This window comes from Haliaeetus leucocephalus, unplaced genomic scaffold (genome assembly GCF_000737465.1).
Source record: "Haliaeetus leucocephalus isolate CR32 unplaced genomic scaffold, Haliaeetus_leucocephalus-4.0 Scaffold751, whole genome shotgun sequence".
In the NCBI taxonomy this organism is placed as follows: Eukaryota; Metazoa; Chordata; class Aves; order Accipitriformes; family Accipitridae; genus Haliaeetus; species Haliaeetus leucocephalus.
In genome coordinates this window covers 9008657-9027443 of record NW_010973187.1, presented here as the reverse complement: position 1 = coordinate 9027443, position 18787 = coordinate 9008657, and the positions used below count along the sequence as shown (strand labels likewise).

Below are 18787 nucleotides of genomic sequence, written 5' to 3'. Positions count from 1 at the left end.
TGCCTAATTTCTGGAAAGTCTACCTGTTACATATGCTCAGAACAGGTACTTGACAATCACAATTTATTTCTATGTTCTTTTAGAGCCAGAGTGAGTCATGACAGTTGTTATATTAATTGAGAATGGGCTCATGTGAATAGAAAAATGCTGCAGTGTAAAGTGAGTTTTCTGTCAGACATCCAACCTCTGTATTGGGTTGTTTCAAGTTGTGTACTGGATTTCAACCGATCAAGCAATCTTGCATGATCATTGAAAAGAAATAGCCTTCATACAGGAAGAGAGTCTGCTTCTTCCTTCAGACAAAGGAGAAGGTCTTCTGAGGACTCCTCCACTGTCCATTATAACCTTGCTGTTAAGGATATAAATTATTTTGCTCTCTCAGTAGTGCTCCTTTGCAGTGTTTTGCGTGTACACTCGGTTACGTTTATCAACCTCAGATATGAAGTCAAAAGCTGTTCAAGCATTTGCGTACCCTGCTTTCCTTTTCTGTGTTCTGCGAGTTATTTTCCTCTCTTATTTATGTACCTTATTTGTTCTTTTCCTAATGAGTCTTTCAACTGCTTACTTTTATGGTTTGCCTCAACAAGTCTTTCCTTAAGTACCCTGATAACACACTGATTCTTCCCTCTTCTTCCTCCAAGTCTTTGAATCTCTGCAGTAATCTAATACTGCTGCTTCTGCATTTGAATTGCTTTTCTGAAAATCTGCTGTGCAATAAAATGCGAGGACGCAGAAACTTAAGTCTGCCAGCAAGAAGCCTTTACCTGTTGATATCTGGTATACACAGGCATGAGTCTAGAGCATATAGCTTAACCTGCCACAGCAGTACATAGCAGCATATGCATTATATAGCAGTTGGTAACTGTCGAATCATTAATTGCTTATACTGATACATCTTTTGGTTTCATCTTTTTGGTATACTGTTTCATTTCAGAGCCTATTTTTGTGGATGCTCATGTTATCCCAGATGGCACTGACCCCAATGATGCCAAAATCTACTTCTTCTTCAAAGAGAGACTCACAGACAACAGTGGCAGCACAAAGCAGATTCATTCAATGATTGCAAGAATATGCCCAGTAAGAACTATTTTGTTTGCCAGGTTGTTGGGACAAGCTGCTAGTGTGACATGATAAGCTAAAAGACTAAATAATTGAAAAGCCTTTGATCTATATTCGAAACAAATTTCCTGTTTCAGCCTTCACATTCATAATTAAGAAGACCTGTTACTGAACACACAGCTAGGGTCTGAACATGTTATGTATCTCTGGCTATACCTATAATGATATGGAAATGTAGAGTGTATTTCTCTGACTGAGTCAGAATAGTTACCTGTGTTGAATTTCCAAACTTGCTGTCCTTTGCACAAATAAGGTACATTCTTTGCTTAGAAATACTGAATTATAAGACAGTGAAGTCTTTCACGCAGACACACACACACCCCTCCCCAAAATCTTTGAAACACATTGGAAATACCAGAGCCAAGCTTTTAAATGGGTTGATTTAACTTTCAAATATTGTTTTCATTTTTACAGTATCTGTCCTTTCTGAGTTCTTGCATTGATGTATGTGTGAGTCTAACTTTAAAAACGTGCACAGGAAAATTAAATTCAGGAGTTATGGCTACTCCTGTGCAGTAATTAATTTACGATCACAGCACTCCTCATTGTCTCTATTTCCTTTTTCATATCTGTAATCAACTGTAGATGAAAAATGATTGAAGCAGCTATTAATATCTCTGTTGAAATGGATTTTTTTTAATGAGAGAAAAATTATAAATGCATAATTACTGCTAGCCTTTTCATTCCTTCTTTTGGAAAGGCTCAGGAAGATAATTGTGAGCGTTTGTGTATTCCCTGTCTTTAATCTGGGTCTTCTTTAGAATTTGGTGCTTTGTGATGTTGTTGTGTACGGGTGTGGGATGTGTTAGGATTGTGTTAAATTCCTTCTCTGGCGATATGATGAGGCATATGATCGCTTTTATGATCCCTGATTTCTGTGTTTTTGTGAGGGTGCCCAAAGGCCTTTTTGGAGGTTTTGCAAGAAGACTTTTCACACAATTATAGCTGTATTTGTTATTGTTACTGTTATAATGAAGCCCAGATGATTTCTGAAAGGCCTCAGCCTGTTTAGACTTACACTGAAGTCAGTGGCAGAATCCTAAAGCCAATGAAAATAAATCTGAGCCATTCGTATTTGTATACTTGTATACTATCATATTCATATATCAACACCTTTGAGACTGGCCAAATATATTAGTACGATGGTGCCAAGAAAGACCCCCCCACAAGACCCCTTATGGGTCACCCAAAAAGTGGGATTACCAGCTCCAGGAGCACCAGTGAAACATGCACAGCATTTCATCGAAACCACATTTGCCTAGCTTCTGCCTTTCCTTTTTCCCTTTCCTTGGGTGACGTTGTGGCATGCAGTTTGGAAGGTACTGCTCTTAGATAAGGCATTCGCCAGCAGAACAAGGCAGGAGCTATCACCTCTGCGCTGCACCATCTGGTTTAGCGGCTCCAGTTTCCACCTGGCACCAGCGAGAGATGGAAAGATCTCGAGCGAGCCGTGACCAAGCCAGCTCTGGACCACGCTAGCAGGACTTGCAACAGCGCGAAACTAGCTTGACCCATGCTACTACATCAGATGCAGCTATACTGCTGTCAGGACTAGAAGAAACATCCCTCCGTAGGACTATTAGACCTTTTAGAGATAGCGTGGACTTCTCCACTCGGGGTGTCAGTGAGTGATGCGGACCTCCGCAGTCCTTCCCAATCGTACCTACACACACTGCTGCTGCACAAAATCTACTGCCCGACCCTCCCAATTCTGCTAGCCCAGCACAGAAAGTCTGCTCAGAAAACTAGTTCTTGTTTTTCCTCTATCTGGAGTGTTTAGATGAGGGGATTTTGTTTAGGCCTCTCTAATTTTTATATTGAATTTACCAGCATAATTGTCTAGATGATGAGTGAAATTAACCTGAGGGAAATGTAGGAAAGCCCAGTAAAATGTTAGCTGTGTTGTATTTTTTTTTCTGAAAATAATATTCCTTTCCAGAATGACACAGGTGGTCAGCGTAGTCTCGTCAACAAGTGGACAACATTCTTGAAAGCAAGACTTGTGTGCTCAGTAATGGATGAAGATGGAACAGAAACGTACTTTGATGAATTAGGTATGGCAAAAAAATCCCTTAAAAGTTTTATCTAAATCTTGCACCCTGTGCATATTTAATTACTGATGTTCGTACAGGCCCTTATTCAAGTTGTTGACAGTGAAATCTTGGCTCTCTAGAAATTTTTGACAAAAGTCCCCTTGCAGTTTTATGACAGGAAATGAAAAAATTCTTCATAAATTTCTCTGGGTAATTATCATTGTCTTTGAAATAAAGGTAATTAATCTTGACTATGTAAAGGAATTATATACGTAAAGAATTAATATTTGGAAGGGAACATGTAAGTGAGTCTACTGTTATTTTGCTGCTAGTTAGGATTATGGTAGAGATTTTTGAACATACATTTCTTTGAAACTGTTTCTTATACCACTGTGTAACACACACCTTTTCACAATACAGTTTTTCTTTTTCGATCACTAGGTAGAGGCCTCAGCTTGATAGTTCAAGATAATGCCAATAAAGCCTGTTACTGGCACCAACAATAATACTATAAATAAATATAATTTCTCAGGATTCCTCCAGGCACTTACATTTTCAGTTCAACATATGAAACACTGCACATATTTGGTGAATAATCTATACAGTAGTAACAAGTGGTTTCCTTTCATTAAGGAATTAATAGATGCATATCTTGATACTTAAGTGCCAAACAACATTATCAGACAGTTTCAAATTCTGTATTGTCCCCAGCTGTGATGTACAAAGTCATAGTTCTAAATTCAGGTATTGGAAGATTTAGTATGTGTATTAGTATAAATGTAAATACAAATGTAAATATAAATATTATAAATAATATAAATAACTAATGGGCCCCACACTGGGGCTGCATCTGATTCTGACCTTCTCTCCATTGTAATCTCTCTCTTTTTTCTCTGTCATTATTCCTGATTCTCATCATAGGAAATGGGGTTTGGAATCTTTTTGACCTGATATCTTTATGACTATTTGGTGTACTTGCTTTGGTTTCGATGGAACCTGATGGTCCTAGGAGCAGATCCTAACTTGCTGTAGCTCAGAACGTGCAAGGTGCTCGGAGGACTGAATTTCAGAAGTTCCCAGTGCCTCTTAGCACTGCCACAGCAACTTATCTTTCAGAACTGTGATTTACCAGCCCATCCTCTTCAGCAAAGCAGTAGGATAACTGCTTTTAGTTTTCTGTATGACAAACTGTAGGAGAATAGGAGACAATGTTCTCAGCCTGAGCTCCCAGCACAATCCTCTAGCAAAGAAGAGGAATAGAGCCACAGCTGGAAATGCAGAAAAATGGGAAAGAGCAAGCACATGCTTCTGTTTTCATGTATAATGCAGAAGAGTGTAACACTTCCAGTTCTGCATGATGAAGTCTTTTGCTTTTGGCATATTTAAAAGAATATTTCAAAAATTCAGAGGGTTAAATGAAGTAGCCACATAAATGAATGGAAAGCTAAAGAACATATTCTATGATAAAAAGCTCAAACAGTTCAGTCTTTTTGTGTGTTGTAAAATAAGCTTAAGAGGTAGCTTCATTTTAGTTATTAAAAATATTTGTAAGGAAAAACTGTCAGAGATTGAAGTATTTTTCACTGAAGTGTAAAAAAAATCAGCAGATCAGAGGTAACAGTGGGCAAATTCAGGTCAGTGAGCAGGTAGTTTCGCAGTGCAGTCAACAAACCCCTGCACAACGGGAGCTGGGAGGTTTACATCTCTCAGTGTCTTCACTGGAAAGCTGCGTGTCATTCATATCATGTAGAAAATGAGCTAGTGAGGGCATCTAGAGCGTGTACTATACGACAAAACACCTAATTGTCCTGCTTTGGATTACATCCATCTATGGGAACTCTTTGTCTTTGACCTACTACAACTTCAAGGTTTGCCTACTGTTAAACAACCTCCTGCAACAAGATCCAGCTGAAAGAAACGTGTGACATGGATCCTGAACACATTTGAAAAACTTTGCCTTCTGTCTTCATAATGCTAGATGGTGTGGAGCTAATTTCCAAATCTGTTTCTGAATGTCCAAATGCTAGATTTATCCACGCGGTCCATTCATACGATGTCTGCTTTTTCCCGTTCAAGTCTGAGACAAAACTACTGTTGACTTCAGCAGGAATGAAGTCGTAAATTAAACTGGAAAATAAAGTTTTTATTAGTATTCAAAATACTTTTTTTTTCTTTTCTTTCTTACAGAGGATGTGTTTCTTTTAGAGACAGACAACCCCAGAACGACACTTGTGTATGGAATTTTTACAACATCAAGGTAAATGGGGAGATTTGAAAAAAGTTACCTTTCTGAACTGCCCAATTTTCTATATGAAAAACGAAAGTGACGGTTTGTGGTCAAGGCTGTTCTGTGCAATTTTGTCTATCTGCTGTGGCCATCGTTTGCATGCAGGAGTGACATTCTCGGTATCATTCCTGTTGGTATCTATGTTAGAGCTATGCTGCTTGGAGCAAGCTGCTCCCGGACATACTGTCAGCTGGCACTGGGAAAACATTTCTGTGGAGGGCCACTTGTTCAGCAGCAGAAAGCTAAATGACTTCAATGCAGCAAACTCATGTGGCATCTGAGAGCACTTAACACCTCCTGAAGGACATCCAGCACCCCGAAGGATCAAACCGGGAATTCTTACATGAATTCATACAAATCATTTCCAGGCTCTCAGCTGGCAGATGATCGCACAGATGGCAAATAACCCATGTCGGCTTCAGCTGGCTACGAAAAGACAAGCTTATATGGCATTTGATCACCTCCTTGCAGCCTTAAGCTCCTCATTATCAGTCAGTAGTACTCACTTACTGTCCAGTTTAGAAAGCATTCGGTGAGCTCCAGAGGGCCGTGGAAGTACTACATATGGCTTACTGTGCTGAAACTCTCCACAAAGAGAGACTGATAGGTGGACCAACAGATTCTGCCATCTCTACCTTTATTTTTTTCACTTTTCTCTTGCCCTCGCCACATAGTAGTAGTATACAGAGTAGAAATAGTTACTGCTTACTGATTTCTGATATACTATCCTGTCTTATTTAGATGTTATTACTTACTCTCAAAGAGGTTTTCTGCTTTTATTAAAATTTCATTTAAATTATTTGATCAAATTAGAAAATTATTTTATTTATTACTAATAATTAATTTAATGGCAGTTTCTAGTAGAAAAATCCTTGCATGAAAAAATATTTGTTCCTGATACACTTTTCTGTGTTTTTCCATGCAGATCCAGGGATCTGCTTTCTCAAATATGTGAATCAGCCAGGAAAATATGATTTTTGGCTATTTAATTGGGAAAAAAAGAATCCCATAACTTGTAAACAGCTGGTGCTGTCTACATTTTATGATTCCTACTGCACAGAAAGAGAAAATGCTGAGGTTATGTTTAGCAGTAAAACCACACTTATGATTAGGTTGTGGATGCAACATGCCTGAACTGGAAACACTTTTACCTAATTCTCCTGGTATTCCTGCAGTGGAAAAGAGGTTTGAATCACAGGCCCATATAAGGTGACAACAAAGAGAAAATGTCACTTTTTCCTGGCTCTTCAGCTGTTTTCTCTCTCTATTGAAGTATTTACACTCACGCATTTCTGTTATCGTCAGTCACATGGTCTATGCTTTCTTCCTCTTTGCTCAACTATAAATTGAATGTGTCACCTAGTTAAATACAGCAATCATAAGGATTTTTGCTCCTTAACAGTTCCCTTATCTTCACCTCTGTAGACCTCCAACTCATCACAGTAAAAAGAGAGAAACATCCCAGCAAATAACTACTAGTATTTTTATCTAAACCATACAGAGGGAAACCAAGTAATATTGAAGAAAATTATTTTAGTGGCATAATCTCCTATAAGTCTAACATAAAACATCTGGAAAAAACTAAATACATTTCTTAAAACCTATTAATACCTACTAAAATTTCCCCAAATACCATGATACATCTAAAAGGTTCCTCCTACTAATATATCCACATATAGCTGAGGGCAATGTAGATTTCACTTTCCTTCTTTAGACACTATATGTAATGTTTTCATTTTTTTTCTGGAGTGTTTTTTTTCTTTTTCAGTTGAAGACAGTTACTTGGATTATCTTCATCCTACAGTTAACATCAGGCAGATTTTAGACTGTCTGGAGTTTCCACTTTGTTAAGATAAATATCTCAAGCCTTACATGCATTGAGAGAAAAAAAGGAGTTAATTCATTGCCTTAGCATCACTCTGGAAATTATTCCCCTACTGCCCTTCATCATCGCAGGGTGATGGAGGCCATTCAGGGCTTGTGCTCTCTGAGACCATCTGCGACCATTGCTGAACCCAGAGCGGTGGAGAAAACATGCCCTTCTCATAGGTGACCCCCCCCGGGTTCTCCTCAGGAAGCATCAAACTTCACCCTCTTGAAGGGGTCTTTTTAAGACCAGTTTTGTGGGTGGATTTGAGGACTGTATAGGAGTAATTCTTTTACAGCCACAACCTGTCCCCCTTTTGCTTAGAAAAGCTGGCAACTGATTGTAGTAATCTAACCAATTGTAATTGCACTGGATGTTTTGATTAATTTTTTACCCATGTATTTTAGGAGGCTCATGGAGGTCTTGTGGTTAATATACTGGTAGGGAGTTCTGAAAACCTGTGCTGAGCTTGGCAGTACAAAGTTTATAAAACTCTTGTCTCACTGAAGTCAGCAATATTTTTGCCATTGATTTAACTGGGACCAGATTATATTTCTTTTATATTCAACACTAGGAAATTTTCTTATAAAATTATATTTTAAATATAAATAAAATATATTTATAAAATAAGTAGGGTAGTACCTTCCTCCCTCTTTTTTTGGTTCACTGTTCAAAAAGTTGCTGGGTCTTAAGGAGTAATGGTGTATATTGAAAAGCTAGATTAGTTGATTTTACATGTATTAAATCCATGCTCCTTAAGCATTAAACTGTATTAAATATATTAATTTAGAGGTATCTTTCGTCATTGGACCATGCAAAATGATGGAAAAGCGATACAGAAGTTGGTAGATAGCAATACTAACTTTTTCCTCCTGTCTTCCAGCTCCATATTTAAAGGCTCAGCTGTGTGTGTGTATCATCTATCTGACATCCAGACCGTGTTCAATGGGCCATTTGCACACAAGGAGGGCCCAAACCACCAGCTGATTCCATATCAGGGCAGAATTCCGTACCCGCGACCTGGCACTGTAAGTACAAAGATGTTTATGCAGCCTTGCCAACTACTTGTCTATGTTTAATACATAAATAAATATTATTTATTCCAAGAGAATGGACTATGTGGGACTATGACACTTAGTTACACTTCAGAACAATTTTATTTGCTTCTCAGCTTGCCATACAAATCATGTAGTATCTGGAAATCTTCTAGAAAGAATTGAAAGTCATGCAAAATGTTGAACACTCTTGTTCTTTCTGCTGAAAAGGTGGTAAGAATTATTTCACTAGATGACAGTCATCTTGTTTACATGTACATTTACAATTTGTGTGTATAATTGAACAAAAGATAGCTAAATAAAGAAGCATACAAAGACAGCATTGTGAGTGTGTTCTACAGTCTGGATCCAAACGTATGTAAGTCTGTCTTCAGTCTGCATGAATTTTCCATAGTACTCTAAAGTTTTGCAGCTCCACTGGGATGCTTGGGAGATGTAGTAGAGAACCAGGCACCCGGGACTTGTCATTTGACTAGGTCTAATATGCTGTCACGTACTGAATCTTAGAAGGGAGACCTATAAATAGATGAGTTTTCATGCTGATCAGTGTATCGTAGTAGTCCTTCTTGATAAGAATGTTTTCTGTATGCCTTGAAAATTTTTCAGCACTTTCTTTCACTGTATCAGGGGCAGTAATAATCTTCCAATGAATTCTGTACACCATTAGAGCTAGCTCTGTTTCCAAGTTTTACAAAAATGTCTCATAAAAGGTTTTAAACAAAATTATTTGGTTTTTTTTCTTTTCACCTTTACGGTGTAGAAAAATTGGTGTTGATGCACTTTTGTCTTTATTTACTTATTTGCACTATTCTTAATTTAGATTTAGCAAAAGTATGAAGTCTAATATTTCCAGCTTTAATGAAGAATGTATGAACTTTCTCTAGAATCTTCTCTAAATCCATATTTGCTAAATGAAGTATGGTAGTGTGGTCTTTTGTTGACTCCTATGAAGTCTTCTTACAATTTCTTAAGTATCAGAATTAAATAAGTATGCACAGAATCATAAATCATCTCTCAGCGATGTAGTTATTTTTTTTTTTAGATGAACACTTTGTTGCTTTTCCATTTATCACAGGAAATCAATTTTTATTTTAATTTTGCAAGTCACTGCAAGAACCTTTAACCATATCGCTATTTCATTCATATTCATCTTTGTGCTGTAGATCTTGTTCTTTCTCTCTCTTTTTCTCTCATACACTAATGCTCAGATACATGGAATAGCTCTCCCTGTTCACACAATTCTCCATGACATTTTAGTGCAGTTATTACTGGCTATAAGATTTAGGACTTTATGTTCCCAGATCTCTAGAATTAGCTAATCAATACCTGATATTCCACTAAGGTCCAATGCTAGCATTATTCTTTGCAATTAATCCATACAGCTGTAATCTTATGAGTTCACTGAGACTTTAAGCTTGAACTTTACCAAAAAAAAAAGAACATAAATGCCCCATTTAAACAGGAAGTTTCACACTCCTGTGATTAGTCACTTTTCAGAGTTTCTTGCTGCTTCAGAATATTGTATTTGTATGTGTTTCCTCAACCACTGCCATGTTATTCTTGGTTCGCCTCATGGAGGTTTATGAGGTATTCCACATGGCCCTAAAGAAATTGGGCAGCACAATGTAAAGGGAAAAAGAAAATTCAGATTTGGATTTAACATGGTGCCAGAAATTATCTACATTTTTCAGATGTGCTGTTGAGCTCCGAATGTGAAGATAAATTCTTAGATCATAGCTCACACAAAAAATAAAGCCAGGAGAGATTCTTTTAAGATGATCATTGCTTGTTTTCTGATCACTGGCTTTTCAGTGCTTCCTCACAATTCAGCCACAACACGGTATTATAAAGGTATATTTTCCAAGATGGGACTTTGCTTTTTTTTCAGTGTCAAAAAGTTCCACCTTTAAATGCATTCCACAAACTCTATTTTTCGCTTATGTCAAAGCATCTGTAGAAATCGGGACATGGGGATTTTTCTGCTGCTGAGAATTTGTGTTCAAAGGGTTAAATTTGAATAGCCATGCTTGCAGGCTATGGGGCATGAGCCTCTTTCCTCTGGAACGTAGGGTTTTCACAACTTCTGGGATGCTGGACTAGACAGGGATGCTTTTTTATATGACACGGAAAATCCTACTTTACAGTTGCCTAAAGAGATATTCATAATAAACCTTTGGACAGAAATAAATGTTCATTGTGTCACAGCACATTGGATAAACAAAGAAAAGGCTTCAGTATAGCTTCAGCATGATTAAATAAAGCAATACGTTCATTTGTCCATAATTAACTCCGCAGTGTTTGGCTGCCCTTCACTAAATACCAATGGTTTCTTATTTCTCCACAAGCAAAATTTACTTATGGAAAAAGAAAGGAAAAAAAATTACATAATTGGCAGCTTGCTACTAAATTCAGTGAAGTTTGAGGATAGTTTCCATTTTTCAGAGTTTACAGAAATAGTTTTTATACCTACAGCATGTTGGAGAATATGCTGTAAATTAAAGAATTCTGTTTCTCTCTGCAATCTAGCTGCATGGTGATCAACTGTGAACATAAATATCATGTAGCCAACTCCTTGAATGAGGTGTGAAGGATACACATTCAATCCCTCCAGGAAAGGGAGAGCTTATAGGGTTCTTCAGTAACATCTTTTGCTTCTCATTGGTTTATATGAGGGATAGCAAAAGAATTAATTGACTAAAGATGTTTGTTGAGGCTTTCCTCAGAACAATGATATAATGTAAGTTTTTAGGGTCATACTGAGGTGAACCATAGCACAGACATTTTTGCAGGAAGTCACAGACAAAGGTCTTATGATTTCCAAGTCAAGAATGGAAGGATAGAAAGTATCAGAGAAAGTCTTTTAAGTGAGCTATGCGGGACAGGAAAGTTTAATCTGAACTGCTCGTGAAACAGAATCCCTCTGGAGAGGAACTAGGGTCTGGCAGATCACTACCAAGTAGAATAATCTTGCTAATAGCCCACAAATTTATGAACACAGTTCTTTTTTCAGCATTTGTTGCTAATCTTAGCAGATAGGTCCATACATTTCCTGGAAGACTGTGGATGGAAGTGTCAGAGGGAAGGAGTAGAGCAGACAAGATAATAAGAAGTCAATTTTGCAAGCAATCTTGGAGGGCTAGCATATAGTGTCATTTCTAATGAGAACCAAACCAAAACTCTCAGGATAAATAAGAGTCCAGAAGAATCAATTGTCAAGGATGTCAGATGAGAAAAGAGACCCATATCTGAGCTGAGTTCCAGTTCTTCTTCCTAAAGGAAACTGATGCCAGAGCAGTTTCTTTTAAAGAATTCCTACCAGAGCTGTTCTACTTTGTCTAAATAATTAAATCCTAACTGAGCCAGAAGATGATTCTAGAGACTGGGATTAGGCTGCAGTCCCCTCTTTACTTGGTCCCTGGTATTGCCTGATGAATAGTTAATTAGGTGCATAAGATGGAACAGCTTTTAGCAGGAAGGGTAGAACGGGCACTCCTGCCTGGTGGTTAGAGGGATCCCCTGGGAAGTGAAGACCCAGATTCTAACATTTGCTTGCATCAGGTAGGTTGGACGCATGACTCATATATCCCCAGCAAGTTTCCTAGTCTCTCAGAGTATGATTCATTTTATGTAATTTTAGCCATCTAAAAGCAGGGCATCTAGTCTGAATTACTGCCTACAGAGGAAACCTAGATGGCCAACTAAGAATAAATGCCTGACTTTGAGACAGTAGAAGTCAGGTGAGGTAAATCTCTCCCTAAGCTACTAGCTATTTTTGTGTCTGTGGTTTTGACCAGAAATTCCATCCTAGACGTAAGAATGGTCCTCATCAAAATAAACAAGTTTCCATTAAATGCTTCATATTGAACAAATCAACATTTTCTAACTGGAAAAATATTTGTTGAAACATTTCTGAACATCTCCAATACTCTGAGGAGACTTTCACAGCTCAGAAATCTGGTAAGGGGGAAAATGAAAGCTCAGGAGCAGCAAGAGGAAGTGAGGTAACAGTAGCTGGAAAAAAGTCATGTAAATTAACATAGGTACATCCAGAACATTGTACCAGTTACATAGCTCCTGAGTTCTTCCCACAGTCGTCTTTTAGTTTCACTCTCAGTAAACACTTGAGTTTTCTAAGATTACTTTTATTTCCTCATGAGGTCCAGAATGCCTGGGAGCTGATTATTGGGATGGTTCTTCATTACATTTAAAGAAGCATCCAGAGTATTCATGGACCTCTGTTACTTCTCAGGCATAGAGGAAAGTATAGACAAGATCTTGTGAATGGTCAATCTTTTCAGATATAAATGAGTTGTCATGGGACCCCCTCATCAACTCCATATTACTGCTTTTTCAAATGAAAATGAGTCACAGGCCCTTTCACCATCTCATAATCAATGTAATGACTGGAGGGATATTGAGCAAATTACAGTTCGGTATCAGATTTTACCTTTTGCCTTTGTACTAATTCTGTAACAAATCAGCTGCAAAAGTTTGGTATCTTCCCATACCAATCGCTTGGATGTTTCTTTTCAACAGGCAGTTTGGAAGCATAAAGAATGTGGAAATAGGTCCAGAAGTATGGATCTTTGCCATCAAGCTGGGTTTTGAAAGTGCAAAAATACGTTTGTGTTTGCTTTATCGGAATTGATGGGAGTTCAAAGCGCAGCTATTCAAGCACTTCATTCCCATTACTGGAACATAATTACTTTCAGTCAGAGTCTGAAGTGCTCTTTTGGGAACTTACTTTGTCAACTATCTGTCAATATTTGTAAATGAGTTGGAGATGAAAACTCTTTGAAAGATGGCAAGTATTGTTAAGCATTACTGTCCATGTTTCTTACAGTGTCCAGGAGGAGCCTTCACACCTAATATACGGACAACCAAAGAGTTTCCAGACGATGTTGTGACCTTCATCAGGAATCACCCTTTGATGTTTAATCCCATTTACCCAATACACAAGAGGCCATTAATCATCCGGATAGGAGCCGACTACAAGTATACAAAGATTGCTGTGGATCGAGTGAATGCTGCTGACGGAAGGTATCATGTCTTGTTTCTTGGAACAGGTAAGACAAACTTAGCAACAGTTGTTTTCCCCCATTGCATTATAATTTGCAGTCAACCCCAATTTGTACAACTTACAGCTTTCAGAAACATTTGTTTAAATGTATTCGCTATCTACAAAAACATCTATAGAAATCCATACATTATGTTCTTTTTACTTTCTGCACATTTTTATGTTTACTATAGATGCTATTTAGGTGCAAGAGATACATTGTATTGATAGGAATTTTATTTGAGACAGAAATCAACACTAGTGTATAACGTATTTGATCTAAATTATAATATTCTCTTGAATATGGTTTGTCTGCAACAGGATTCCACAGTAGAATTTGATGCACTCTAACATGAGTAAAAATACCAAAATCTGGCTTTGTATTGTTTTGTATACTCACATCATCATTATTTACTATATGCTGTGTAAGCTACTTCTGAAGAAAAACACAAGCTGATCAGGATGTTACAAAGGCAGAAATAACAACTCCACAAAAAAAAAAAAAGTAAAAATATGGAAGTACTTAGCAGAGAACAAGAAACAAATGGCTGGAGTCCTAGCAGTAGTGGACACAGAGAATTTGATCCAAGTATTCTGAAATAATTTCTGTCTAATATAACCTACATTTTGTTTTTAGTTACATCAGATTTGAATCTGGTGTTATGCTTCTGAAGTCTGCAGGGAACAGGTCAAGTGATTCTCATACTGATCAATTTTGATTTTTTAAAATATTCAGATATGAATCACACTCTTCTGATTGAAGCAGACAAGCGGAGTGGTACTCTGGCTAGACCCTAGGATTCATTCACATCTGAAACTGCTGCTGGCTTAACAGGGCATTATAGATTGATAGGCACAAAGGCTAATCTTTTTTACTCCAGATGGTTTCAAGTAGAACAAAGGAAAAGAACTCCAGGAGAACAAATATATCTGTGAACATCAGAAAATAATTACAGAGATGGCTGCATTGCTTTTATGGCTCACATGTTATTGGGGTCCTGGTTGTTTTCTGCTTGTAGAATAACCGTGTCTGCCAACAAACTCACATGGGGCTGCGAATAACCTTCCCGTTATAATAGATTTAGGAAGCTGGTGCTAAAAGATCTCTCAGGAGCATCAGGCTTCTATAGGGGCAGGATTAAAATAAACTCTCTTCACTCTTAGAAAAACCTCCCCAACTATCAAAATCAGCAGGGTGCCCTTGTACCAAAGGAGGCCAACTGCGTATGGTGCTGTATTAGCAGAAGCGTATCCAGCCAGCAGGTTGCTGGAAGGGATTCTTCACCTGTATTTGACTCCTGTCAGGAGTACCATGTCCAGTTGTGGGCTCCCCAGTACATGGAAAACATTGACCTAACGGAACAAGATCAGTTAAAGGACTGTAGCATGTGATGTATGAGAACAGGCTGAGACAATTGGGTTTATTCAGAGAAAGCTAAGGGGGGACCTTACTGCTGTTGACAACTACCTAACGGGAGGGTACAACTACCTAATGGGAAAAAACAAATCTGGACTCTTCTCAAGGTTTTCGGTGTCAGAGTGAGAGGGATTGGACACAAGTTGCAATGTCGGACATTGCAATTAGATATAGAGTAAAAGGTTTTCACTGTCAGCGTGATCAAATATTGGAACAGGGGCCCAAAGAGGCTGTGAATTCTCCTTCCTCAAAGACTCAAAGGATTCAAAACCCAACCTGACACAGCCCTGAGCAACGTGCTCTAACTGGACCCGCTTTGAATGGGGGACTGGACCAGATGACTTCTAGAGACCCCGTCCAGCCTACAGGCTTCTGCGGTTCAGTGAAAGGAGACAGGAAAACTGAAACACTTCATTTGTGTTCTTGTGTCAAACCTTTACCAGGTCACCGTCTACTGTACTGTGAATGCTTAGAATACTATAAGGCATAGTCAGGGTAGAAGAAGCTCTGGGTAATGAATTACATTAGGAATTTCATCAAGTTTTTTATCTGGGTATTTTTGTTTCCTTGTTTGGCAGTTGATAAGTGATTTTAAGGTGTTCTTGAAGATCACTTTGATCCTACTTGCAGAGTCATTAGAAACTACCGAATTAAGCTAATTAGGACAGTGCTTTCTTGAGGTGCGTTTCCCCCTGCCTCCCCTAACATGTAACCACGTTTTCTTTTTAGTTTAATTAATGCAGCTACAGTTCTTGACTTTGGGACCCCTTAGGGTAATTTTCCTCGTTTCCTAAAGAAGTAAAGAAAAGAGTCTTTGTACACTACTGTAGAAGTACCAGAAATGTTAATAGATGTCCCTACAGCTGTTACACAACTCCACAAAAACACTTAGTAAAAGAGAAGGTTTGGTTTTCTCTTAGCTTTATTCCTTGCCAAATCACTATGTTTAGCCAGAGTAATAGCTTGGTAGGCTAGTACATAACTTTCAAATGAACATTTTATGCAATTTTTATATAGCGATGCCATTGTTTTAAAATGCTCTATAAGCATCTAGTGTCAATTGGAGGAAAATTCTACTAAAGATTAGTGGAAAAGATAAAGACATATAAGTTTCCAACCAATACAGGATCATTAATGTAGCAGTGACAGTTAATACTGGAAATGTAATGAAAATTTGAAATGTGCATGAAATCACAATATTGATAGTTAGCATTTTAGTAATTCTGCAAGAGACAAATATGGGTAATTTCATTTTATACTTTGATTAGCTTCTGGCTCTTTTTAAGTGGTCAGTGTGGCCTCACACATACATCTGTGATTCGTTAAAAAGATTAACGTACCTCAGTTTGTTCTTACACTTTGTTAATCCTCTTCTATGGGATCAGCACAGGATCCATGATGGATCAAATACATAAACTGCAGCTCAATACTTTATATTCATTGCTTTATCTTCCACATTACATTGGAGATGAGGATCATTGTCTGCTTTCTAGTTGGTTGGAGGGGAGGCATTATTCTTCCTGAGCAGGGCACAGGACGTTAATAGCTTCCAAGGTCTTCCTCAGAAGAAATTGGTACGATGTAAGCTACTGCATTTCTCAGTCCTTTTAAATAAAAGTGATCAAGTTTCAGCCACTGAGAGGAGAAACTTGTTTTCTTTATTCTCTGCTTTCTGTGAGACTCAGGAGGATTCGATAGAGATATTAACTGTCAAAAGGAATGCAGAGGGGATTTGCTTTGGTGTCAGTTTGTCCCGGCAAATGCAAAAACCAGATTGTATAGGAGAATTTCATGTGATAATTTCCTTGGGAGCCTGGAGCCCCACAGCCAGAGACAATGGGACTTGACACCTGGTGACAATTACACTCAGCTCAGATGATGAGTTACTGCTGCTGAACTGAGATGTTGCCAGCCATGTCTGTCACTGTCAGTGACCTGTCTCATGCTTGAAATTGGAGTGTTTTATGTCTTGCCAGATGCAGAGCACACAAAATGTTTAGCTTTTCCTCTCTTCCTCCTCTATAGCCTCAGTAATAAATCAGTTCCTGAATACAAGTGAAGAATAACAGAAGTATAAAGCTCCAAGAACCCCAGTGGTTTTCATCATGTAGCCATGGCATAGGAGGGTATAGGCAGCTGTGTCATTTTTTCACATTAAGGTGAACTAAATGTAGTGTTTCCTTTGCACCCCCAGACAAAAGTGCTGAGCTCACAGGGCCTGGTCCATGCCCAGAGTTAATACATTGCTGTTCTCCCTCGCTCACCTACATAGCTAACAAAATAAATCCCAGGGACAGGCGTTGTTCTTGCAGCATTCCACCCGCTTTTCAAAAGATAACCATCTCCTGTTTTCCCTATGCTTTTCAGCGTGAAGACTCCCAAAGCACTTGACAAAACTTGCTGGTTTTGTTAAGTCCACCCAAAGGGATCTCTTCACCCCCCCCTTGAAATGAGCTGATTTAGAGTAAGGAACAACTGTTTAATGGTAGAGAGCAGTGCTACAAGAGAAGAGTGCTCTATACCTCGTCTTCCCAAACACCGAGGGATAATTTACTTGGATAGAATGTAATGGCTCATTTGCGTATTTGACAAGGGCGATGCTGATGATAATTTTTCCCTATGCAATGAGTAATAACATATTCAGTTCAGGAATTTGGGGTTAGAGTTCTGCTTCAATTATCCCATTTCTGTGGTAGGCCAGGACTGAGTCTTGAAGTTTTTGATTCACCCTAGAGTTTTACTGTAATGACTTTACTCATTTCAGCTATATCTAAAGAACCCAAGCTTTCAATATTTTCTGTTTATCCTTTGGTAGATTGTTTTCCATCTGAGTTTTAAGAACAGCAGTAAAACAGCATGAGAACATTTTCCTGAGATTAATATTTGTTTTTTAAGCATGCCACCTACTGCTTGCAGTACGAAAGCTTTTGGTCAAAGTACATGCAGATTGCACAACCAAAAGATTATGCACGGGGTTTTTTATTGCTCTTGGTGTTATGAAAATATTTAAATGTCTGGGTCAAACTTGGGTACATTAAACAGCCATAGGCACCAATAGGATTTTTTTCGGCTCCTTGCTATCAAGATGGGATATGTTTTTGTGGAAAGAGATCTAAGTTACTGTCATGAAAAGGCCCTTCAGATTTCAGTGTGGCTTATTCAGAAGATTAATGTGAGCCACATGCATCTGATGTGGCATGAGGTTGATCGATGTTTCTTATTATCTTTTCTTCTCTGATGCAACACTTGTTTTCAAAGTCTGGATGCAGTAAGTGTCTTCAGAGCATAAGGTTGTAATACTCATTTTCATGGTGTTACATGATGGCTGTCTTTTTGGAAAACTAACCCTTGTTGACAACAGTAGCCTCCAGTAATGTAATAGCCAAAATCATGTAATGAGCTACAGATTCTAGCAGAGAGTGATAATCTGGTCAGAAGAGCAAACTTGCCTCCTATAGATTTGCTGGCTGTAGCTTCGTGACTGTGAGCTTGGGAAGATGATGTTGCACAACAGTGGCACAACAGGCAGCAGATGGTTTCCTTCTTCCTCTTGGTCATAGTGTCTGAGTCATTCAAACCCTTTCCTTGATGAACTCATCCAAAGCCTTTTCACAGCCTTTTAAGAAGATAAGTAAGTTAAGAGGGTGTGCCTTCACCTGTTTCGTTTCCCCTGTTCTGTTTTTGTTCAAACAAGCTCATAGTGTGTCCCGAAAGTTTGACTGAGCTGGGGCTATGTGAAAGTTCCACCCTCAAATGTGAGCTCATTAGACATTTGCATCTGTCTTTTTGGGTTTTGATGCAGCTTGAATTTTATGAGGTCTCACAGTAATACTATGAGCTGGAAAAAACTTACACCCCTTTGACAGATGAGTGAACTAAAGCACAGAGAGGTTAGGTGGCTGTGGTTGGATCCCTGACTTGCACCAGAAACCTAAGGACAGCAGAGAGCGTGG

General features: G+C 38.4%; 1 protein-coding gene across 1 annotated transcript in view; it reads left to right on the top strand.

The window, feature by feature from the left end:
- The window catches only part of SEMA3C (sema domain, immunoglobulin domain (Ig), short basic domain, secreted, (semaphorin) 3C), a 117142-nt gene that overhangs the window by 81149 nt on the left and 17206 nt on the right, over positions 1-18787 (top strand). The window contains exons 7-11 of the mRNA XM_010580940.1: positions 935-1077; positions 3059-3173; positions 5340-5409; positions 8190-8334; positions 13205-13427. Coding sequence (XP_010579242.1) covers positions 935-1077; positions 3059-3173; positions 5340-5409; positions 8190-8334; positions 13205-13427 — 696 coding nt within the window. The remainder of the gene's footprint in view (positions 1-934; positions 1078-3058; positions 3174-5339; positions 5410-8189; positions 8335-13204; positions 13428-18787) is intronic.